Consider the following 22,232-nt stretch of genomic DNA (forward strand, 5'->3'; position numbering starts at 1 on the left):
CAGGTCCTGGGGTTGCCCAACTGTCCCCAAAGGGTCTCAGAGCCTGGCTCTGTCCCCACCAGGGGACACGGCTGCTGGAGGAGATGGGGAAGGGAGAAGAAGAGGCCACGGCCCCTTCCTGCTCCCTCTTTACCCAGCCCCGGTGCTGGTAAGGGGTGGCACTGGTGTCCCGTGCCATCTCCCTGCCCTGGGCAGTCTCGCCTGTGCCAGCTCTCCTTATTTTTTTCGGCTGCTCGGACAATTAATCAGAGCCACTCCTATGGGATCCCAGCCCTCTGAAGCTGCCAGTCCCTGTCCAAATGGTTTTTTTTTTTTGGTTGTTTGTTTTTTTTTTAACGTTTGCATCACGCTCCGGTCTCTTTGCTGTGTCCCTGCAGAAGGCCACTGCCACAGGGCCTCGCGGTGACACCTCGGTGAGGCAGTGCCACTTCCAGGGCGGATGCAGCAGCGGTGACCGGGACGGCCCCGCACCCACGGGCAGCCAGGGCTGGGCTGTGTGCCGAAAACAAGGCACACGGGGACCCCCCTGAGCCCCCCGGGAAGAGCCCAGGGGCTGGGGACGCTCCCAACCCCTCCACGGACACGGTCCAACTCTGGCATCCCCCAGCAGGGGTGGGGAGGTGGGCGAGGGGCGATCTCCATCCCGGGGAGGGGACAAATCAGCCAAGGGGCATTTGAACCACCCCAGCCCCTGGCCTGCACGTGCGAAGCAAGAGAAGGACGGACGATGCTGGCTGCTCCACAAACACCTTTTTGTAAAAAATTCTGCCTAAGCAGACCCCAGCTCCCCCACTGCTGGCAGGGCAGCGCTCTGCTCCTTGCTCTGCTCCTCGCTCTGCTCCCCGTGGGGCTGAGCCTGCCCGGGGGCTGCGCCTGCCCGGTTCAAACCCCTCCGCTCCACCTGGGCGCAGTACTTCTCGGGGATGCCGGCGGCTCTGCGGAGGAAAGAAAACCTCAGGCACCCCGTGCCACGCCAGGACCACGGCCTCGGAGCAGGGCCCATCTGGAGGGGACGGAGAGGAGCCAGCGGGGTGGTGGCTCAGGGGGTCGGGGCACGGTGGGAAGTGGGGACGGGATTTGGGGACGTGTGGGGAAGCGGGGAGCGAGCAGGCGCTGATGGAGCAGCACCTGAGCTCCTGCATCTTCTTCTCCTTGAGCTCGGTGATGCGCTGGCTGCGCCGCCGGGCCTCCTCCTGCAGCCGCTGGAACTCCTCGAAGGCAGCCGCCCGCTCCTGCGCCCGCCGCTGCCGCCACTCCTGCATCTGGCGCCGGACGTCGCCGGCGTGGGCGCGCTGCAGGGCCGCCTTCCGCGCCGCCTCCGCCTTCTCCTTCTCCATCTGCTCCTGCTGGGCCCTGCGGGTGAGAAGCCCCCTTCCTCCTGTGCTCCGCTCCCCCACCCGCGTGGGCTTTTTGGCACCCTCGCCCCCTTGCCATCACCACCTGAGGATGCGCTCGAACTCGTCGCGGTCCTGCTGCACCTGCACGCCCATGCGGTGCTCCCGCGCGGCGATCTGATCCAAGCGGCTCCGCTTCAGCTGCTCCTCCAGCTCGGCTTTCCGCCGCGCCGCCTCCTGCTCCTTGCGCCTCCACTCCCGCTCGGCCGCCTCCTGGCTGCGCTTGGCCCGCAGCGCGTCCTGCCCGGGGGGGGACAGCGGTGACATCGGGGGGACCAAAAGGGTTGGGAGGGCTCGGCCGTGGTTCTGTTGTTCGCTCCAGGAGCTGCAGGGACCCTGCAGAGCCCCCACCTCCATCTCCAACCTCGCTGTGGTGGTGTTGGGGAGGGGAGGCAGCGCGGCGGCACCCCACACAGCCGCTCACCTGCTCTGCCCGGTGGTCCTGGGCCCTTTCTTGCATGGCCCTCAAGCGCGCCGTCTCCTTCTCCTTCTCCTGACGGATCCTCTCCTGCTCAGCTTCAAACTCGGCCTCCCGCTCCTACTTGGGACACAGCCTCGGGGCAGCTCTTGGGGTGCCCCTACCGAGCCCCTGCCCGCGCCGTGTCCCACTACCATTTTCTGCCTCTGGTACTCGAGTATCTTCTCGTCTGCCAGCCTCTCCTGCCGCAGCTGCTCCTCCTTGTACCTCTGGTTCTCGTCGTTGATGCGTTTGATCTCCGCCTGGATTTTCTTCTGTTGCTCCTGCCTCCGCTCCAAGTCCTGCAAGCGGGGCCGAGGGGCTGAGGGGCGGTGGGACCAGAGCCTCCCCTCGGGGGGAGGAGGGCTCCATGGCTTGGGGTTATTTCTGAGGATGTTTCAGCCTCCCCAAGAGACCAGGGCCTTAATTCTGCCGCCTGTTTTCTCCCCACCCCGGGTCTCGACACCCTTCCAGCGAGGTGAGGGATCTCCCTCCAGCCCCCCTGTGCCCCCCCAGATGTTTTCTGCCCGCTGACCTTCTGGTCCTCCAGCTTCAGCTGCTCCAGGTGCTGCAGCATCTCCCGCGTCTCCTGGTCCCGCTGCTCGGCTCGCAGCGCCCGCTCCTCCGCGTTCTTCTCTATCTGCTTCACCAGCTCCTGCCTCCCCCTGCAAGGAGAGGTCCCCCCCCCCAAGCTCAGCCCCGTGCCCTGGAGCGGTGACACCGGCACGGGCAGCAGGAGGGGGTTCTGGGGGTGCTGAGCTGCGGTGCGGGGCTGGTGGACAGCACAGAAACACCAAATTGTAGGGGTTGGAAGGAACCTCGAGGTCCAACCCCCTGCCAAAGTGGGTTCCCTAGAGCAGGTTGCCCAGGGAGGCGTCCAGACGGGTCTCAAATATCTCCAGAGGAGACCCCACAGCCTTCCTGGGCAGCCTGTCCCAGTGCTCCATCACCCTTACTGGGAAGAACCATAGAATCATAGAAGTTTTACACCAAGAAGTTGGTGTAAAACTTCCTGGGCCCCATTTTGTGGCCATTGCCCCTTGTCCTGTCCCCACAAACCACTGAGAAGAGGTTGGCCAAACCCCTCTGCCTGCCACCCCTCAGGTATTTATACACATTGATGAGATCCCCTCTCAGTCTCCTCTTCTCCAGGCTGACCAGACCCAGGTCCCTCAGCCTCTCCTCACAGGGGATGCTCCAGGCTCTGGATCACCTTTATGGACTCTTCCCCTAATCCTTTTTGCTCCAGGTGAGGGGCTCCCGGTGCCGGCACGAGGTGAGGGCCCCCCCTGCTCGCCTGATCAGCTCCTGCTTCCTCCGGCGCTCCAGCTCCTCCTGCATCTCGTTGGCCTTCTGCCTCTCCACCTCCATCATCTCGTCCAGCCGCCTCTCCTCCTCCTCCAGCTCCTTCGCCACCAGCTGCTTCTCCAGGATCTGCGTGTCGCGCACCATGTGGCACTTGGCCCCGAGGATCAGCTGCGGGGACAACAGCTCGGCGTGGGACAGACGGACGGAGGGACAGACGGACAGACAGATGGACAACCATGGACATGGAAGAGGGAAGGAGGGGACGACCCCGGGCGGCACCATGCGGAGCAGGGCACAGGGCTCGTCCTGGCCGTGCCGTGGGGTGGTTGGGGAGGGTCTGGGGGCCCCCCCCGTTGCCTCTCCACGTTGGGTGCGTGCGGTGCCGGGGGCGGACGGGCAGCCCGCGGCCGCACCTCGCTGAACTCCTTGATCTCGTCCTCCTGCTCCATGCGCATCCTGCTCGCCCGCTGCAGCAGGTACTGAGCCCGCTCCTTCGCCTCCTCCTCCAGGTCGCTCAGTTTGCCCTTCTGCTGCTGCAGCGCGGCTCGCTGCTTCGCCGCTGCCTTGCGCTCGCTCACCGCCTCCTGCGGGGGACAGGGGGGCGAGCTGAGACCCTCCCGTGCCCCTCTGGAGGGGGGCACCCCCTGACTGGGGTGGGATTGCTTCCCCAGCCATGGAGCAGGCAACGCTGGGGACCCCACTCCTGGACTGGGGGGGTCAGGGAGAGCTGAGGTTTGCCCCCCTGTGTGTGCCAAGACGTGGGTGGCACGGGGTGAGGGTGGTGGTCCCCGAGTGGCTCCGGCTGGGTGCACCCCCCTCTGCCCGCAGCCCTGCCTGCAAGATGGGAAATGCCTACGAGAACGGCTTCCTTCTCCGCCTTGAGGGCCAGCAGCTTGGCCTCGCGCTCCTCCTTGCTCAGGACTCGGGACGCTTCTTTGATCCGCTGGAAATCCTCCTGGCTGATGATGAGGGATGCTGCCGGGTTCTCCACGGGGACGCTGGTGGAGAAGGGCACGGAAAAGGGGTGTCACTGGCACCGAGCATCCTTCAGCCCCCTCCGTGCCCTCCCGGCCTGGCACTGGGAGCTGCTCGGGCTGTGCGGGGGCAGGAGTCACCCCCGAGCAATGCAGGAAGCACTCGGGCTGTGGCTTCCCCAGTGGCCCCAGTTCTCCCGGTCAGGGGGGGGGAAAGAGAGGAACAGAAAGTGCAGTGAAAGCTGCGGCCGTGCGCGGGGAACAGGATGTGCAGCAGGGCAGGGTCCACCCGGGAAAACACCCAAACCTCCAGCACGTGCCCGGCCAGTCCCCACCAAACAACGCCAGGAATATTTCAGGCCAAGCCGACCGGGCTGTCATTTGGGGAAAGTGTCACCGCTGCCCCGACCCCTTTTTTCCAGTGGGGCGTCCTGCTCATCCCTGACCGTCGCTGGTCCCGAGCGCTGGCTCGAAGGCTCCGCTTTGGGGAGCAGCAGCTGCCTTTTGGCTGTGTTTGAGGACACTCGGCACAGCCTGGGCTTGGCTCCTCTGCCCCAGGAATTCGCCCAGCACGAGAGGAGGAAGCGCCGGGGCCGGGTCCCCTCCCAGCGCTGCCAGGTGCCCCTCCAGCTGCGGAGCAGCCTCACGCAGCGAGCCACGAACCCTGCCCGTGACTCAGGCTGTGGCTTAGAGGAAATCGCCGAAGCTCCGGGTGCCCCCATTTCCCCGTGTGTAAAAATGTGGATAATAACACGGGGCTGCTTTCCACGCGAGGGGTAAGGAGTTAATTACGCCGCGCATTACTCAGGTACCATGGTGACGCGTGCGGTGTGGGAGCGTGCATTACCCAAATGCAGGCAGCACTTTGAAGATGCTCAGGACTAAGAATTTAGTCATTATTATTATGTGTCACCTTTCATCCACCCAGGTGAATATGAACAGATACCTGCATAATAATCGCTCGAGAGCTGCATCACAACATCGGATTCCAGGACGCTTGAAAGAATGGGTAATGGCCACAACGGCCCTAATAAATGTAATGACACAGTGACCACTGCTTGAGCTGTCTCACTGTTTGGGTGACTGACCTGAGATGTCTAGGGCCTGATTTTCAGGAATGAAACTGGCACAAAGAGTTTCCAGCAGCTTTGGCTGGAGCTGCGGCCGTGCCACACATCTGGAAACTGGCCCTCGGCTTTGTCAGGTTGGCCATAAAAGAACCCGAGCGTGTAAAATTGGGCACCAGCCCCGAGAGCCTGAACCGGTGCCTCTGCACCATCGCAAGCTCCATAAAACCCAAGCCCAAACCGTCTGTGGGGCTGCTGTCACGTTTTATAGGGTGCAAGAGCATTACGCACTGGTTCAAAACAGGAAGCAAAGGCGAGCGGCGGAGCCAGCTCCAACTGCAGGGGAAATTTCGGAAGGTCAAAATTAGGCTAAATTAGATTTGGCTGGGATAATGGCACTATTCTTGTCCGTGCGCTGCAGGCTTTTAACGAGGCGTAGTAATTAAGGCCGGGGTTCTTACAGTTCAGCCTCGCTTATAAAACATCCCTGTGGAGAAACGCACGGCCCTGCGCCGCGCACGGCCAGCGGGCGACACTGCCTCCGTCACGGGGATTTTGGGCACGGGGTCGGGGGGAGCGTTTGGTGGGTGCGGGGGGGTGGGTGTCTCACCAAGGGCAGCCCAGGGGACTTACACGAGGTCGCGGATGAAGTCCTTGGTGATGAGGCGGATGGTCTCGGGCTTGTGCTCGCCAGACGGCACCGTTTTTGGGGCGCTCTGGACATCCCGGAGGATGACGATGGGGGTGCTGGGGTGCGACTGCTGCAGGTTCTGCAAGGAAGGACGGCGTTCCCCCCCGGCCTGCCTGCCACCAGACCCTACCCGTCTCCGTCCCCAGCTCTGGGACATGTCCCAACCCTGAGCCAGCACATCGGGGAGCGCCCCTGATGCTCCCTGACAAAGCCCAGCCCCACCGCCAAGATTTTGGGCAAGGGAGAGGCTTCTGTGCCACGGGGAGAGGTGAAAACACGCGGGGTGGATGAGGTTGGAAGGCACCGCGGGGGCCACCTGGTCCCAGCACTGCCCAGCACCGTGTCCGGATGGCTCCTGGAGCAGCCACTGGGTACCGGTGCCAAGGCTCCATCACCCACCCGGCCCCCCCAGTGCTTCCCGCTGTCCCAGCAGAGCCTCCTGGGCTCTGGGTTTTGCCCAGGGCCTCGTGTCCTGCCTCTGGGCATCACTGGCAGGAGCCCGATGTCCTCTGTACCACCCCACAGGGTCCATTGGACACAGGTGGGAGCCCCCCCGAGCCTCCTCTCCTCCTGGCCGAGCAGCCCCAGCTCAGAGCCCCTGCCCCTGGGCAGCTCAGGTAGCCCAGGGCACGGCCCTGCTCCGCCGTCCTGCCAAGCACCGTGGGTGATGGCAGGAGCAGGAAGGGCAGAAATTCCCCCAAACTGACCCAAACTCGCAGCAGGGTCCCAGAGGGGCCAACTCAAGGTCTGGCTCCGCAGCGTGACTGGAACCGGTGCCGGCTCCTGGCCACAAAGCAGCCCGAGTGGCACAGGTCCCTTTGCTCGAGCTGACAGTGCCACCTAGTGAGGTGTCACCCACTGCTGGGGTGCCGGGGACCCCGCTCCACCCTTCCCTGAGCATGGGTGGGTGCAGAAGCACCCCCGGAGCCGGGCACACGAAGCCCCTCTCCCCATGCACCACCTCTGGCTGGGGAGGGACGCGGGTACCCGCAGCACGCATGGGTCTGCACGACCTTAAACCCCCCCAAAGGGGCTCGACCCCAATTTTTGGAGCAGGAGATGCCTCCTGGAGTGACACAGTGGGACATACCCCGGGGAGGGGATGGGTGCAAGGTGCAGCATCCCAAAATCAGACCTGCTCCCGGGAGCACAACCGCGGGCACGGGCTCTGTGCCCAAATCCCCCCCGGGTGTCGGCATCTCACTGCCAATGTTTATAAAACACCAAAATTCCCATTTTATGGCTCTGATTGCCCCAAATCCTGGCTCTGCTGCTGCTGGTGAGTGGGGGCACCCACCCGGGTGGGCTCAGCTCCATGCCAGCCCCGGGGGGGGGGGGGGGGTCAGCGGCACCCTGACTGCGTGCGCTCGGGTTCCCAGCGGCACCAAGCAGCCTCCCATCGGGGAGCTGTTGAATTACGGGGTTTGGCCCCGAAACGCCCGTGCCAAAAACGATAACGGCGTCAATCACCGCCACCGGCCCTCTTAGCCTTGGGGCCAGGAGAACTCCTCGGGCGAGGCCGGGGTTGGGCTCGGGGAAGCCACCCCGGGAGCCTCACATTTTTATATCGCCACCCTATTTTTATATCACCACCCCATTTTTATATCACCACCCCATTTTTATATCACCACCCCATTTTTATATCGCCCTGAAGTCGCCCGGGGGGGGCCGCGGCGCTGCCGTCCTGCCCCACGCCAGCTCCCCCCACGTCACAGCCCGTTTCCTTCCTCTCCCCCGAAAAGCCCCAGGAGTTTTGGCAGCCGCGCGGGCTCCGCAGATAAGAGCGGGGCCGGGAAGGAGCGCGGGGCACAAGGCGTGGGCGCCATAAACCCCGGCTGATAAACAACGGGGGAGAGGAGGGGAGGGCGAAGGACGCCCCGAAAGGTGCCCCCAGCCCCCCCCCCGGTGCAGCTGGGGGTGGGGGGGGAGTTTTGCTCCCCAGTGGGGGAAGGGCCCCTGCTTGGGTGTGTTTCCAGACTGGGGTTTTGTCCCCAAAGCAGGGGTTGTGTCCCCAAATGAGGGATTTGTGCCCCCAGCCCCAGGATTTGTGTCCCCAGGGGCTTTGTGTCCCCAACCCCAGGTTGTGCCCCCAGCCCAGGGTTGTGTCCCCAAACCAGGGGTTGTGTCCCCAAAGTAAGGGTTGTGTCCCCAAAATAGGGTTTGTGTCCCCAAGGGCTGTGTCCCCAAACCCAGAGCTGTGCCCCCAGCCCCCAGCTGTGCCCCCCTCCCGGGGTTGTGCCCCCCCCCCCCAATTACCCGGCTCTCCCCGAACAGCGTCTCATCCACCTCGGTGCTCCGGGCCCGACACCGGTACCGGCTGCGGGGCTGGGGGGGGGAGTGGGGTTACCGGGGGGGTTGGGGGGGGCTACCGGTGGGGGGGTCACCGGAGAGGAGTTTACCGGGAGGGAATTACCGGGAGGGGGTAACCGAAAAAGGGGATACCAAGGGCGGGGTTTACTGGGGTTGGGGGTACCAGGAGGGGGTTATGAGGGGGGGTTACCGGGGGGATGTTACCGGGGGGGTCCCGGCGCCCCACCCGCGCTCACCATCGCGCTCCGCTCGGCGGCCGCCGGTCGCCCCGGTAACGGCCCCCCCCGCCCCCCCCCCCCGCGTTCTCCCGGTAACGCCGCGCGGGCGGGGCCGAAGCCGGAGCGGGGGGGGGGCGCTCCAGGCATCGGGAGCAGCCTCTGTGGTTTTTTTTTGGGGGGGAGGGGGGAAAACCTCACACCCACGCGCGTTCGTGGGTCGCCGTGTCCCCGCGTGTCCCCCTCCCCACTCGTGCCCCCCCCGTGTCCCTCACCCACCCGTGCCCTGACCCCCCCCACCCCCTCGCCCCCCCGTCCCGCGTCCACGCGGCCCCGCCGCGCCAGAATGACGTCAGCGGCGCCTGCCCCGCCCCTCGCCGCTAGCCCCGCCCCCCCGCCCGTGGCCCCGCCCCTCCACGTGGGTTGGCACCGCCACGTGCTGCGAGGTTTGGGGGGGGGGGGCACCGACCCCCGGGTTGGGGTATGCCCCCCGGCCACCCCCCAGGCTGGGGTCCCCTCCAGCACCCCCTGGGGTTGGGGACCCCCCCCCACTAATATCTGGGCTGGGGTCCCCTCTGCTGCCCCCCCCTCCAGGTCAGGGTCCCCTCTGCCCCCCCCATACATTGGGGACCCCTCTGCTGCCCCCCCCCCATAGGGTGTCCACACCAGGGTGAGCCCCCCCCCCGGGTGTCCCCCCCATACAGGGTCCACCCCCAAACCCCTGGGGTCTCCCCTCCCCTTCAGTTTTGGCCTCGTGTCCCCCCCCCCCAAAAGACCCCCCCCCAGGTCCCCAACCACACTGACCCACACACTGGAAACAAGAGGGGGGCCGTTTATTGGGGTGAGCTGGGGGGGGGGGCTCTCCCCAGCACGGCCCCCAAGGCACAGCGGTGGGGGGCAGGGGGCCAGCGCAACCGCCCCCCCCTTGCCCCCCGGGAGCGAAATAATAATTATAAAAACTCGAAACTTTGGTCCTGGAAATACTGGCAGGCGGGCGAGCCGCGACCCCGGGCGTTGGGGAGGGCGGGGGGGGGGGGGCACGGCCCCAGTAGCCGGTTGTTGGTCCACGGGGAGGGGCGAGGCGGGTTGGGGACCCCCCCCCCAGCACCGGGAGACCCTTTTGGGTGGCTGGGGGGGGGGGGGGGCAGGATGCTGCGGGGGGGGGGTCTCAGAGGATCTGGCGGGGCATGCCGTAGCCCGTCATGCCCGCCTGCGAGGCGCCCCGGTTGGTGCCCATCTGCAGCCCGATGACGTTCTGCCCCTCCTTCAGCTTGTCCTCGGAGAAGACGCGCCGGTTCTCCTGGGATTTCCTGCGGGCACCGCGGGTGTCACGGCCCCCTGGGTGCCCACCCACCCACCACCCCCCCCCCCCAGCCCACCCAGCCCTCTACCTACTTGGGGAACCAGTTGGGGTCTCCCACGAAGAGCCCGTCGCCCTTGGCCACCGCCAGGCTGCCCAGGTTCATCAGGGTCCTCTGCACGCATGCCATGTTCTTCCCTGCCGGGTGCCACCGCGGGGTTGTCACCGGTCCCTCGGGGACAACGGGGTCCCGCGTGTGTCCCCCCACCCCAACCCATCCCATCCCGGCCCCTCACCTTCCCACAGGTCAACCGTCTGGAAGATGTCGGTGGCGGCGATGCCGTAGCGCTCGGCCGCCTGCAGGAACTGCGAGATTTGCTCCATCTGCTTGAAGGCCATGGTGGACGCCTGGATTTTGGCCACCGGCCCCTGGCCCCGCGGGTACAGGCTGTTGATGAGCCGGCACAGCACCTGCGGGGACATGCGGGGGGGGGTCAAGGGAGGTGACACCGCTCCTCCCCGACCCCACCGAGTACCCGGTGACCCCTCCCCGGGGACTCACGGTGCCGTCCTTGAGCCACTGCTGGAAGCCGTCGCGGCCGGGCGCGGGTTGCGGGATGTCACCGCCGCACTGCCCCATCATCCAGCGCACCAGCACCTGCTCCAGCTCGGGGTCGTACTGCCGGTCGATTTTCTGCTGCACCTCCCGGCTCAGCCCGTACGACGGTCCCCGGTTGGCCATGCCGACGGCTGGGGGGTCTGCAGGACACACCGGGAACCCCCCCGTCAGCCCCGGCTAACCCCGTGGCTGCAGCGCCTTGGGGACGCAGGGTGACACGGGGACCTCCCGGCGATGTGGCAGTGCCCGAGCTGGCCGCAGGGGCCGCATCCTGCCCGGCCAGGCTCGCTGGATGTCCGGCACGGAGCCTTATCACCCGTGCCAGGCGCTGCCTGGGTGCTGCCCTCCCCTCCCTGCTTCCTGCTCGGCTCCCTCCTGGGGCTGGGGTGCACGCTCCATGCACCTTGGGGACCTCCCGGTGCCCCCCATGCTAGCCAAAAGGAAGCCCCCGCGGTGCTGCTGCGCCGTGCCCACCCAAGGGCCCCCCCCCGGCTACCCGAGCATCCTCATCCCAGCGGCTTGGCCCCGCCGAGGCGTGGACTTGGCAGGAGCTCGCTGCCGGTCGGAGCTTGTTTGCGAAGCTCGCCCCGTTTGTACGGGACGGGTGCCAGATCCGGGACCGGCCCGGGAGCCCCACGCCACCCCGGGAACGGCGCCCATCGCCTCAGCCTGACGCCGTGCCCAGCTCCCGGCCCACCGAGCTCAGGCTCCAGCTCCACGGGGCGTGGGCGATGGCCTCATCCTGCCCCCCCCCAACTCCCCCAGCTCCGGGGCTGCGTCCCCACCCCGGCAGAGCAACCGGAGCCCGGTGGTCCCCCACGGGTGGGTGCCGGTGACAGCGTCCCCGTGCCCGGTGCCACCCACGTGGGGCGGTTGTGCAAGACACTGTGCCGAGCAGCGCCGCGCGGTTGGGGTGCTCCCCACCCCGGGGTGCTCCCGACGCCCTCCACCCACGTGAGGGGCACATGGGGCCACGCGTCGCCCCCTGCACCCGCTCCTGCTCTGGGGGCGAGGGTCCCCGCTGCTCCCTTGGGGTGGGCTCAGCCCGGACCCCGTCCCTCGCGTGCCCCCAGCTTCGGTGCTCGTGTCCCCAAGGGGCGAAACCGCCCTGGTTCAGCGGGACGAAAAGCAAAAAAAAACCCAAAAAGTAGGGAAGCAGCCGGGGGTCGGTGCAAAACCTCCGCACCGCGACCACCCTGAGACCACCGATGAGCGCCGGGGCACCCTAAAGCCTCGAGGGAACCCCAAAACCACGGGGGTGCCCCAAAGCCACCCGTGGCCAAGCGAGCTCCCCGTGGCCGCCGGGGCGTGGGGCTGGGGCGCAGCCAGCGCCGGCGGGGAGGGAGGGGGGGGGGGGGGGGGGGTGAAAGTCGCTTCCCCGGGGCCTGGGAGCGCCCGGCCGGGGGCCAAGCGGGTTGGGAAACAAAAGAGGAGCTGAAATTGGTGCAGACAGCGCTGATTTCCCGACACAGCTGGGGCTTGCCCAGGCGGGAGGGGAGGGAGGGCCGGACCCAGCCCAGCTGCGGCGCGGCCGCCCTGGGGACCGCGCGGGGGCTTGCGCCCGGTTTTGGGGACCCCCGGAGTCACCCCAGGGGGGTGGCGGGGAGGGGACCGTGCCCAAAGCCCCTGGGGATGTGGGAACCTTGGGGACCCTCCGGGCATCGTGGGGTGGGGGTCCCGGGGGGGGGGTGCGGCTGCACTGGTGACCCCAGAGACCCCCCCCCCGGGGCCAGTGGGGAGGGGGCTTTGCCCAGCCCAGCGGGGACAAGGCCACCCTGGGGACCTCAGGGGACCCCCCGGGGCCGATGGGGAGGGGACCGCCAGGGAGCACGCAGCCACCCTAGGGACCCCCGAGGGCAGCGGGGAGGGGACGGGACCCCGGGCACGACCACCCTGGGGTCTCCAAAGACCCCCCTCGCCCCCCGGGGCCAGCAGGGAGGGGACCCTCGGCTGGGACACGGCCACCGCGGGGACCCCGCGGCCACCAGGGAGGGAGGGGACACCCGGGGGGACCCCACGGGCACGGCGCGGGGGGCACCGGGGCGGGGACCGGGAGCAGCGGGGAGGGGAGGGGGCTCTGTCCCGGTTTGGCGACCACAGCCCCGGCACGGTCCCGGTCCCCCCCCCTCCCAAACACCCCCCCCCGGGGGCAGCGGGGCCGGAAGCCGCACCCGGCTCCCGTTTCCCGGGCGCGGCCGCGAGTCCCGGCGGCTCCCCCGGGGCCGTTACCGGGGGCGGGGGCACCGGGACAGCCCCGGGGGCACCGGGACGGGGCGGCCCCGGCCATTTTAGGACAGCGCAAACGGAGCCGGTCCCGATCCCGGTGCCGTTCCCTATCCCCATCCCTTTTATCCCCGTCCCCACCTGCCGCCCGGTTTGAGCCCGAGGGCGCCGCCCGGTACCCGGTGCCCGGTGCCCGGTGCCCGGTGCCCTACCTGCGGTGCCGATCCCGCGGTCCCGGTGCGGCAGTGGCGGATGCCGCCGCCCGCGCCCTTTTCACGGCTGATGTCAGCGCGGCCGGGGGCGGCCCGGGACCGCCCGCTCCCGGGGCGGGTCCGCAGGGCCGGGAACGGGGCAGCGCCGCCACCGAGCCCCGGGCAGAGCCGCCCCGCCCCGGGGGCACCGGCACCGGCACCGGCACCGGCAAAGGGACCGGGACCGGCACCGGGATCGGGACCGGGGTGGCCACGGGGTGGCCGTGGGGGGGTTGTATTGGGGTCAGGGGGGGTGTAATGGGGACAGGGGGGGTGTAATGGGGATGGGGGGGTTGTAATGGGGATGGGGGGGGTGGATTAGGGACATGGGGACCGTGGTGGCAGGGACACGGGGGTCGTGGCGGTGGGCACGGGGCCGTGGCACGGACACGGTGGCCAAGGTGGGGACAGGGTGGGGATGGGGTGAGGGGACAGAGCTATGGTGGCAGGGGACACGGGGGCTGTGGTGGCCGTGGTGGGGACAGCGTGGCCATGGGGTGGCCGTGGGGGGACAAAGTGGCTGTGGTGGGGACAAGGTGGCCATGGGGTGGCCGTGGTGGGGGCCGTGGTGGCAGAGGACACGGAGCTTGTGGTGGGGAAGACGGTGGCCGTGGTAAGCTGTGACATGGCTGCGGTGGGGACGCGGTGGCCGTGGTGGCTCAGGGTGACAGTGGCTGTGGTGGGGACACGGTGGGGACATAGGGACCGTGGTGGGGACGAGGTGGCCGCGATGGCACAGGGCCACGCGTGCAGCCAGGGCGCAAGCCAACCGCGGTGGCACGGGGGGGACCGTGGTGGTGGTGGTGGCCACGGTGGTGGTGACACATCCTGGCTACGGTGGCAAGGGGACAGCCATGAGGGGGGGGCCACAGCCCCCGCGGGGACACGGCGGCCCCGTGGTGGCCCCGGCGGGGCGGGGAGGGCCGGTGGCTGGCGCCTGCCCCCGTCCCGTCTCCTTGGAGGCTCCACCAAAACAACAAACAAACCTCGGCCCCGCGCCACCGCCTGCCTCCGGAACGGGTGGCAGGGCCACCGCCGCAACGTCCCCGTGTCCCCAACCCCCCCCCCCAACCCCAGCACCCAAAACCCAAAACCCAGCCCCCCCCCCAAAAGCGAGGTGCCACCCTCCTCGGTACCCCCGTGGCGAGGACCCCAGCCCCACCGTGTCCCCCACCCCGTGGTGGCCACGGCTCCTGCTGCACCCATGGGTGCCACATGGTTGGGTTCCCCCCCCGTGTGTCCCCCCCCCCCATCATGGGTGGCCCCTGGGGATTCCCCGGGGGGTTCCCAGGGGGGGTCCCCAGGGGACGGCTGCGGGGACAGGGGCACGTGGCGGGGGGGGGGCATGGGGGTGAGGGGACAAGGTGGGACATGGTGAGCCATGGGACAGGGGTGACACTGGGGGGGTGGGGGTGATGTGGGGGTGCAAGAAGGGGGGCAGGGGTGGGGTGACGGGGTGGGGGTGACAGTGACAGGACCCTGGGGGTGACACAGGGGGGCAGGACCCGTGGAGGGGGGGGACAAAAGTGACAGAGGAGTGACACAGAGAGCAGGAGGGGGGTGGTGCAGGGGGGGACAAAGCACATGGGGGGGGGGGGACAGGCCCGGGGTGACATGGGGGGGGCACAGAGAAGGGGACAGGGGTGACGCAGGGGCAGGATGCTGGAGGGACAAGGGTGGGGTGGCAGGGGGGTGACGCAGGGTGACACGGGGACAGGACCCTGGGGCAGGAGGGGGGGGGGACCTGAAACAGACCCCCCCGGGGGGAGAGAGGGGGGGGGCAGGACCCCTAGGGGGACACAGGGTGACAGGGGGTGACACTGGGGGACAGGGGGACACCCCAGGGGGACACCCCTGGGGGACAAGGCTGGGGACACGGGGTGACATCAGGGGGGGGGCGGGGGTGACACTGGGGGGGGGGCACAGGGGACAGGCAGGGGGGACGTGGGGAGGGGGGGGGGCGTGCAGGGGTGACACCGGAGTGACACCGGAGTGACCCGGGGGTGACGCCCGGGGGGTGACCCGCGGTGACCGGGGGGTCACAGCCCCGGGTGCCCCCCGCTGCCGCCCCCCCAAGCTCCGAGGGGGGGGGGGGTGACGTATTCCCCGGCCCCGCCCCCCGATGACGCGATCCCACGACATGGCCATATAAGGGAACGCGGCACGCAGGCCCCGCCCCCCCGCGAAGAGGCCCCGCCCCCCAGCCCCCGCCCATCCCGGGGGGGGGGGACGGGACAGGACGGGGAGGGGGGGGGGGGGGCAGCATCCGGAGCACCGGGAGCGGGATGGGGGCAGCGGGAGGGGGGCGAGGGGGTTACAGGGACCCCCCCCCGGGGGGGGCACAGCAGGACCGGGAGAATGGGGGGGGTAATGGGGATTTGGGGGGGTTATGGGGATGGGGGGGGGCACCAGGATTTGGGGAGGGGTAACGGGGATGGGGGGGGATAACAGGGATTTGGGGAGGGGGGGGTAACGGGGGTCAGGGGGGCACCAGGAATTTTGGGGGGTGACAGGGATTTGTGGGGGGGGCACCGGGTTTTGGGAAGGATGCTGTAGGATCCAGGCTGGGGGGGGTCACAGCACCCTGGGGAGCACAGGGGCTGGGGGCTACATAGGGTGGGGGGGGGGTCCCCGTGCTGGGGGGGGGCACAGTGGGTGCATGAGCCCGTGGGGTGCGCTCACATCTCTTTATTCCCCCCCCCAATCCCAAACAAGGGGACACCGTGGGGACACCATGGGGACACCGTGGGGACGGGGGGGGGGGCCACACGCCCCCCCCACCCCCCCTTAGAGCAGCGTTGCCAGCTCGCAGCCCTCACCGCAGCCCCCGCGCCCCCCCGGCCTCTGCCGCCGCCGCTGCTGGGCCCCCTCCCTGCGCCGCCCGTGCTGGGGGGGGGCCGCCCGCCCCCCCCAGCGCCTCCGCCGACACCGAGGTCACCGGCGAGGAGCCGCCGCCACCGGGCTCTGCGGGGAGAGAGGCAGCGTCCGGCCCCCGAGCAACACCCCCAGGGTGCCCCCCCCCCCCAAAACCCCACCAGGGGCACCGCGGTGCCTCGAGGACCCCCTATCCCCAAAAGGTGGCCGGGGGGGGATGCGATAATAAGGGGGGGGGGTCACACTCACGCTGCTGCTGCCGCTCGAGGTCCTGGAGGGCGATGGTGGAGAGGGGCCGGGGGGGGGCTCCGGCACGGTAGAGCTGGAGGGCGGCCAGGAGGTCGGAGGCCAGCGTCACCTCCGCGTCCCACTCGTAGCTCTCGTCCACCGAGGTGTCCCTCCTGGGGGGGTTAAAGTGTTAAGGGGGGGGTCCCATCACCTGCCACCCCCCCCCATGCCACGCTGTCACCCCCCCCCGTGTCCCCAAGGAGCGCATCCTCACCTCTTCCCCGCACCGCTCAGGGCTGGCTCCGTGCTCACCTTGCCCTCCTGCCAGCTGCCCCCGTCCCCCGGGGGGGTACCAGGGCCGGGCCCCCCCAGGGATGGTGCCAAGGAGGGGGGGCGCAGGAAGGAAGCGCTGCCCCGGCCGCTGCTCTGGCTGGTCAAGCTGCCCCGTGGCAACTTCTCCGGGGGGGGCACATCCCCAGTTTCAGTCCTGCTGCCGGGGGGGGCACCACGGTGGGTCGGTTCCTGGGGGGCCGGCCAGGCGGGGGGGCCGGGCAGCGAGGCCTTGGAAGGGCCCAGGGGCAGCTTGGGGGGCTGCAGGAGGGTGGCGGCGGGGGGGGCCGCGGCCTTGGCACATGGGTCCGTGCAGTCCGGCCCCCCCCCCGGGGTGCTGGGGGGGAGCGGGGGGCTGCTGCGGGGGGTCCTCGGGGGGGGGGCCAGTCTCCATCCACGCACATCTCCTTAAAGAAGGGCAGGCTCAGGTACTGCAGGATGCCGCTCGGGGCCGGGGGGGCCGCGGCAGGCTGGGGGGCTGGCGGCGGCCGGGGTGGGGGGGCCCTGGAGGGGCAGCGAGTCCCAGCGGGTGCTGGGGGGGCCGGGGCTGTAAGGCAGAGTGGCGGCGGAGGCCACGGGGCTGACGTCGACGATGCACAGGGCGGCCGCTTCGGGCACGGGGCTGCTGCTGCCGTAGCCGAAATAACGGCCCCGACGGCGGCCGGAGGGTGCGGGGGGGTCCCCGGGGGGCCGGGGTCGCAACGCCACCCCCTGATGCCAAACGGGCTCCTTCTCCTCTTCCTCCTCCTCTTCCTCGTCCTCCGGTTGGGGTCCCCTGGGTGTCGGGGGTCCCGGGGCGGGGGGGCGAAGGCGCTCTCCTTCTGGGTGGTCTCCACCACGAAGCGGCCGTCGGGGCCGCGGCGGATGCGCTCCAGGGGGCCGGGGTCCCCCCCGTGCTCCCCCAGGTGGCTCTCGTAGACGGCGTAGCCGGACCCGGCCCCGGCGATGCTGAGCCCCAGGCTGGTGCCGGCTTTTTCGCCCCAAAGCAGCGCCCGGCGCAGGCTGGGGCAGGGGGAGGGCTGCAGCTTCAGCTTGGTTGCCACACCAGCCGGGCTACCAGCGCCGTGAGAAGGGCTGGAAGGAAACGGGCAACGGCTGCGGGATCCCCGTTCCAGCTCGTTTGGACCCCCCCCATAATTAGGGGGCTCACATTGGGCAGCCCCCGGGCGGTGCCGTGCCCTGCGGGACGTGGCAGCCGTGCTCCGGGTGCTCCCTGCTTGCTTGCTTTGGCCATGAGCCCCCCCCCCGAGGGGAAAGCAGAGCACCCATGGGTGCCCCGAGTCCCGCCCCGCTCCCGGTCCCTGCCCCAAGCCAGCGGATGGATGATGATGATGATGATGATGATGATGATGATGGGGGGGGAAGGGGGAGCGTGGGGTGGCGCGACTTACTGCGGAGCAGGGAGCTTCTGGCTGGGGGAGAAGACGAGCGGTGGATCTGGAAGGTGATGAGAACACACGGGGTCGCACGGCGAGCGACGCATGGTGATGAGAGGAGACGAGAGGAGAGGAAGGAGATGGCAGCCCCCCCCGCCCCATCCCATGGCTCAAGCTCCCCCCCGGGAGGCGCTGGCTCCTACCTTGCCTTCGCTTCTGGATGCGCGCGGCGCGCCGGCGGTTCATGATGCAGGCGGCCACGGTGCTGAAGATGACGGCCACGCTGAGGAAGCAGATCCCACCGATGACCCCCGCCAGCACCGGCTGCGGGAGCAGCTCGGGGAGCTGGGTGCGGGACGGGTACACCTCCATGCCTGTGCCGGATGGGAGACGGAGCTGGGGCACCCGCTCAGCACCCCAGAGCGGCCTCCAGCGCCTTGATGGCACCACAGAGGGGATGGCAAAGCCTTGGGGGCTGCAGGGGGACCTGCCCCCCAGGGTGCTGGCAGTGGGGACACCAGGCGGAGCTCCCCTGCTACCCAAAACCAAAACCATGCAAGAGGCGTGCATGGGATGAGTGCTCCCGCAGTGCCCGCTTCTCAGGATGCAGTCCCTGGTCTAGTTTTGGGGCTGGAACCCAAAAAGGGGATTTTCATTTAGGGCAAACTCCCTCCCTCCTCGGTTCCTGCCTCCCAGCTGGAGGAGCGGGCGGGCGCAGCGCAGCCCCTTACCTGCCGTGGAGACGTTCACCGTGTTGCTGGGGTCGCTGATGTAGCTGCCCGCGAAGGCCACCAGGCGGAACTCATAGAAGGCGTCCTGGGGGGGGCGAGCAGAGCGCCGTCAGCCTCACCCCCTCCTCCCTGCGTCCCCGCAGAGACCCCAACCCCTCCCCGACCACGCAGCACCGCACCTTGATGAGCCCTGGCACCAGCACCTGGCTCTCCGTGCCGGGGATGGAGCGCTCCAGCACCTCCAGCCGCCCTTGTCCTGCCGCAGCTCCAGGGCGTAGCCGCTCAGCGCCACCGAGAGCTGGGCCGGGGGCTCCCAGCGCAGCAGGACCCCCGCGACGTCTCGTTGGCGCTCAGGGCCTGCGGCGGGGACAGGAAGACGTGCACGGTCATGGCCGGTGGCTCCGGAGGCACTGTGGTCACTGGGAAGCCTTGGGAGAAAGGGGACGCTGGCACGGGCGGCCGGGGAGGGAGAGCGGGGTGGAAACCGGAGCTTTGGGGGAGTTTTGGGGGGGCTTCGAGGCACCCTGCTCTTACCCCTGGGCACGGAGGTGACGATCTGGCTGAAGGGGCCGCTGCCCAGTTTGTTCTGGGCCAGGACGCTGAACTGGTAGCTGGTGTCCGGCTGCAGGTTCTCCACCAAGAGGTGCTGAGCCCCCGGCGGCACCGAGAGCGACACCCAGTCGTGGTGGGCACGGGGCGGGTGCTTCGCCCTGCGGGGACGGGGGGAGCCCTGAGCCCGTGGCCGAGGGACGCCGAGGGGCTGGGGGCCACCCGGTGCCACCCTCCAAACCCCCGGGGGGGACTCACAGCGGCGTGTACCAGACGCTGAACCTCTGGAAGTAGCCCCCGTCAAAGCCCCGGCTCCCAGGAGATGTTGGCCGCCAGCAGCAGCGGCAGCACCGAGACGTTGGTGACAGCGTGGGGACTGGTCCCTGGCACCCAAAGGAGAGAGAAACCACATGGGACGGGGGCAGCTTGGATAACCAAACCCCGGGAGCGTTTCCAAACCTTCCACACCCCCAATTTTTGGGGCTCGGCACCCACCGACGCCGCCCCACCACTCACCCAGGACGTGGACCGAGGTGGCGGTGCTGACGCTGGCCACCGGGTTGGTGGCCGTGCACTCCCAGCGCCCGTGCTGCTCCTTGACGAGGGGACGGAAAACCAGGCTGCCGTTCCATCCACCTGGCACCGCTCTGCCCTGCGCTGCCCACCTGCGGGCAAGGACACCCTGATCGTGCTGATATCCCCATCCCAATCCTTGTCCCCATCCCAATCCCTTGTCCCTGTCCCCATCCCCTGTCCCCATCCCAATCCCTTGTCCCCATCCCAATCCCTTGTCCCATCCCCATCCCCTGTCCCCATCCCCATCCCCTGTCCCCGTCCCCAGCGCCTCTGCAGCGACCCACAGCCCCCAGACCCTCGCAGGACCTTGATCCACCCCCCCGGGGCCGATTTGGACACAGAGGGGCAGGATTTTGCCCTCGTTTCCTAAAAAACAAAGGTGACACAAGCAAAACTCCCCTCCTGTGGGACCCCAGGGCTTCCTGCGGGGACAAGGACTGGGGGACTACCCACACGATGATGTCCCAGGACACCCAGTGTGCTCCTTACCTTCCCCAGGTGATGGTGGGTGGGGGGTCCCATGGGCCACGCAGGGGACCACCAGCTCCCGGCCCACCTCCTGGAAGTATTCCTCCTTGGGGCGCACGGTGAAGGCGGGGGGTCCTGCAAGAGCCACGCACGGCGCTGGGGACGGTGTCGGGGGCACGGGACACCGGAGTGTTGTGTCCCCCGTCCCCCCCCCCAGTCTGTCCCCCACCTTGAGCAGGACGCGGGTGGGCCGGAGGCGCCGGCGGTGCCGTAGCTGTTGTAGGGGTGCACGTGTACACCCCCAGCGCGTCATCGTTCCCCGTGGCGATGACGATGAGCCATCAGGTCGCGCGACCAGCCGGGAGCTGGTGGGAAGGGCGTGGGGGTGATTTCGGGGGGCTGTGGGGTGCAGGTGAGGGGGTGGGGGGGCCGTGGTGGTTGTACCTTGCCCAGCTCCAGCGGGCGCCCGTCCCGCCGTCCAGCTGACGGAGAGCAGGGGGGGGTTGGCCCTGGTGGGCACCGGATCACGCCCCGCATCCCCTTGGGCAAATGGGTCTCCGGGAGCATGGTGGTCACCTGCGCCGGATCTGGAGGGGGGGGGACCGCCGGATCTGGAGGGGGGGGGGACGACACATGGGGTGCTGGGAGGGCTCTTGGGACCCCACGGAGACCGATGGGGGCACCCCCGGCTCTTACACAGCACCGTGACGAAGGCTGAGGCTGAAGGTGGCTTCCAGAGCCCGTTGCTGGCGACGCAGGTGTATTTGCCGGCGTCGTCCGGGGTGGCTCGCTGCAGCAGGAGGCTCCCGTCCACCAGGACGCGCACCCGGGCCTGGAGGTGGCTGCGAGGGAGGAGAGGGTGGGAGTGAGGGTGGCAGCAGGCACCCGGGACGGGTGAAGCTCTCCAGCATGCACCGTGCCCCAATGCAGCCGTTGGGGATTTGGCGAGGTCCCCGTGCCTCCGACAGCCACCAGGAGCCTGCGGCCACCTCGGTGCCACCCCCAGCACCACGTCCCCACCGTACCTGAGGTGGAAGACGTTGCTGCTGCCCTGGAACCAGGTGTAGGTGAGGTTTCCCGGGTACGCCTCGGCCTGGACGCCAGAAAGGCATCCTGAGAGATGTTAACGGTGACGTTCTGTGGCGGCACCACGATGACGGGCGGCCCTGCAGCATGGGGGGGACACGGGGGACAGTGAGGGACCTGGGGACCGTGCCACAGACCCCGTGACGCCGCCAGGGCTCGGCGAGCGGCCCCGCTCCTACCCTGCACGAGCACGCGGGTGGTGTGGGTGATGGTGCCCTCCTTGCTGGAAGCGTGGCACGTGTAGGTGCCCGCGCTGGCACGCTCCACCACGGCGATGCTCAGCGTCCCGTTCCTCACCTGCAACGTCACCGGTGGCCACCGAGGCTCTCAGAACCGTGGCCCCGTGGCCAGGGCTCGCTCTCCAGCCACGTGGAGAGCGTCGCTGTGCCCCCTGAGACTTGCCCCCCACCCAAAGTCCCCCCCTGGGGGATGCTGAGCATCGCCGTGCTCACCTGCACCGCGTCCCCGCTCTGCACGGCCAGGTCGCTCCGCTTCCAGATGACCACGGGCTGGGGGTTGCCGATGGCCGTGCAGGTGAGGCTCAGTGCCTCCCGGTCCCGCACCTCCACGAAGGCTGGGGGGGTCTCCAGGAAGGTGGGGGGCGCTGTGAAGGCAAACACAGACCCTCGGTCTTGGGAACGAGCGATCCAGCCCCAGCCCCAGCTCCTCCTGCACCGGGGGGACGACAAAATCCTCCCCCCGTCCTCACTTCACAAAGCCAAGCGGAGCAGGGTGCAGGCACAGGGCGCACCACGACCGCTCCCCCACCCCAAATTCAGCCCTCAGACAGGGCTCAGCACCCGAGAGCAGCACAGGGCAGGGCAGGCAGCAGCCTGGGCTCGTGCTGGCAGCTCCAACCCGTACCGTTGACGGTGAGGTGGATCCAGGTGCCGTTCTGGAAGTCGGCGTCGGCGCTGGGCCGGTCGAGGAAGAGCACGCGGCACTCGTACCAGCCCTGGTCCTCGGCACGCAGCAGGTCGATGCGCAGCGAGGCGCCTTCCTCGATCCGCACGCGACCTGCCGAGCCAGAAACGTTTGCCCCAAGCAGCTCGGGGACGTCCCCGTCCCCGGGGCCACCACCTCCGCAGAGCACCCGCCCATGCAGGGGCCTCCCTGCTCCCCCAAAGCCCTCGGGCTGGCAGCAAAAACCCCTCCCCGGTGCCTTTTGGCACCCGCAGCCTCGGCTCGGATATCCCCCGGGGCTC

The 22,232-nt window shown here is 69.1% G+C and overlaps 2 protein-coding genes across 3 annotated transcripts in view; both read right to left on the reverse strand.

Annotated features, from left to right (window-relative positions):
* Positions 1-616: 616 nt before the first annotated feature.
* On the reverse strand, positions 617-8,546 carry CFAP45 (cilia and flagella associated protein 45). 2 transcript variants are annotated; one of them, XM_068662975.1, is made up of 12 exons: positions 8,438-8,546; positions 8,148-8,216; positions 5,834-5,970; positions 4,016-4,157; positions 3,573-3,743; positions 3,149-3,327; positions 2,387-2,516; positions 2,007-2,153; positions 1,819-1,932; positions 1,441-1,730; positions 1,129-1,353; positions 617-935 (listed from the first exon to the last, which is right to left on the reverse strand). In XM_068662975.1, the coding sequence occupies exons 1-12, from the start codon at positions 8,438-8,440 to the stop codon at positions 770-772; spliced, it is 1,773 nt and encodes a 590-aa protein (XP_068519076.1). In that variant the 5' UTR covers positions 8,441-8,546; the 3' UTR covers positions 617-769. The 2 variants fall into 2 exon arrangements, with proteins under 2 accessions (XP_068519076.1, XP_068519077.1); XM_068662976.1 differs by having other exon boundaries at positions 1,441-1,634; positions 8,438-8,537.
* A 682-nt stretch (positions 8,547-9,228) lies between these two features.
* IGSF9 (immunoglobulin superfamily member 9) overlaps positions 9,229-22,232 on the reverse strand; it is a 15,316-nt gene continuing 2,312 nt past the window's right edge. Inside the window, 30 exon segments of the mRNA XM_068662771.1 lie at positions 9,229-9,726; positions 9,812-9,914; positions 10,013-10,187; positions 10,279-10,475; positions 15,933-16,084; positions 16,186-16,625; positions 16,628-16,695; positions 16,698-16,742; positions 16,745-17,024; positions 17,027-17,315; positions 17,633-17,678; positions 17,821-17,991; positions 18,349-18,433; positions 18,528-18,589; positions 18,592-18,681; positions 18,684-18,776; positions 18,883-19,058; positions 19,156-19,205; positions 19,207-19,280; positions 19,414-19,554; positions 19,927-20,097; positions 20,193-20,228; positions 20,231-20,306; positions 20,386-20,528; positions 20,638-20,783; positions 20,967-21,039; positions 21,042-21,107; positions 21,207-21,324; positions 21,480-21,631; positions 21,892-22,044. Coding sequence (XP_068518872.1) covers positions 9,585-9,726; positions 9,812-9,914; positions 10,013-10,187; positions 10,279-10,475; positions 15,933-16,084; positions 16,186-16,625; positions 16,628-16,695; positions 16,698-16,742; positions 16,745-17,024; positions 17,027-17,315; positions 17,633-17,678; positions 17,821-17,991; positions 18,349-18,433; positions 18,528-18,589; positions 18,592-18,681; positions 18,684-18,776; positions 18,883-19,058; positions 19,156-19,205; positions 19,207-19,280; positions 19,414-19,554; positions 19,927-20,097; positions 20,193-20,228; positions 20,231-20,306; positions 20,386-20,528; positions 20,638-20,783; positions 20,967-21,039; positions 21,042-21,107; positions 21,207-21,324; positions 21,480-21,631; positions 21,892-22,044 — 4,013 coding nt within the window. The 3' untranslated portion in view covers positions 9,229-9,584.

Source organism: Anas acuta, chromosome 28, assembly GCF_963932015.1.
Source record: "Anas acuta chromosome 28, bAnaAcu1.1, whole genome shotgun sequence".
Lineage (NCBI taxonomy): Eukaryota > Metazoa > Chordata > Aves > Anseriformes > Anatidae > Anas > Anas acuta.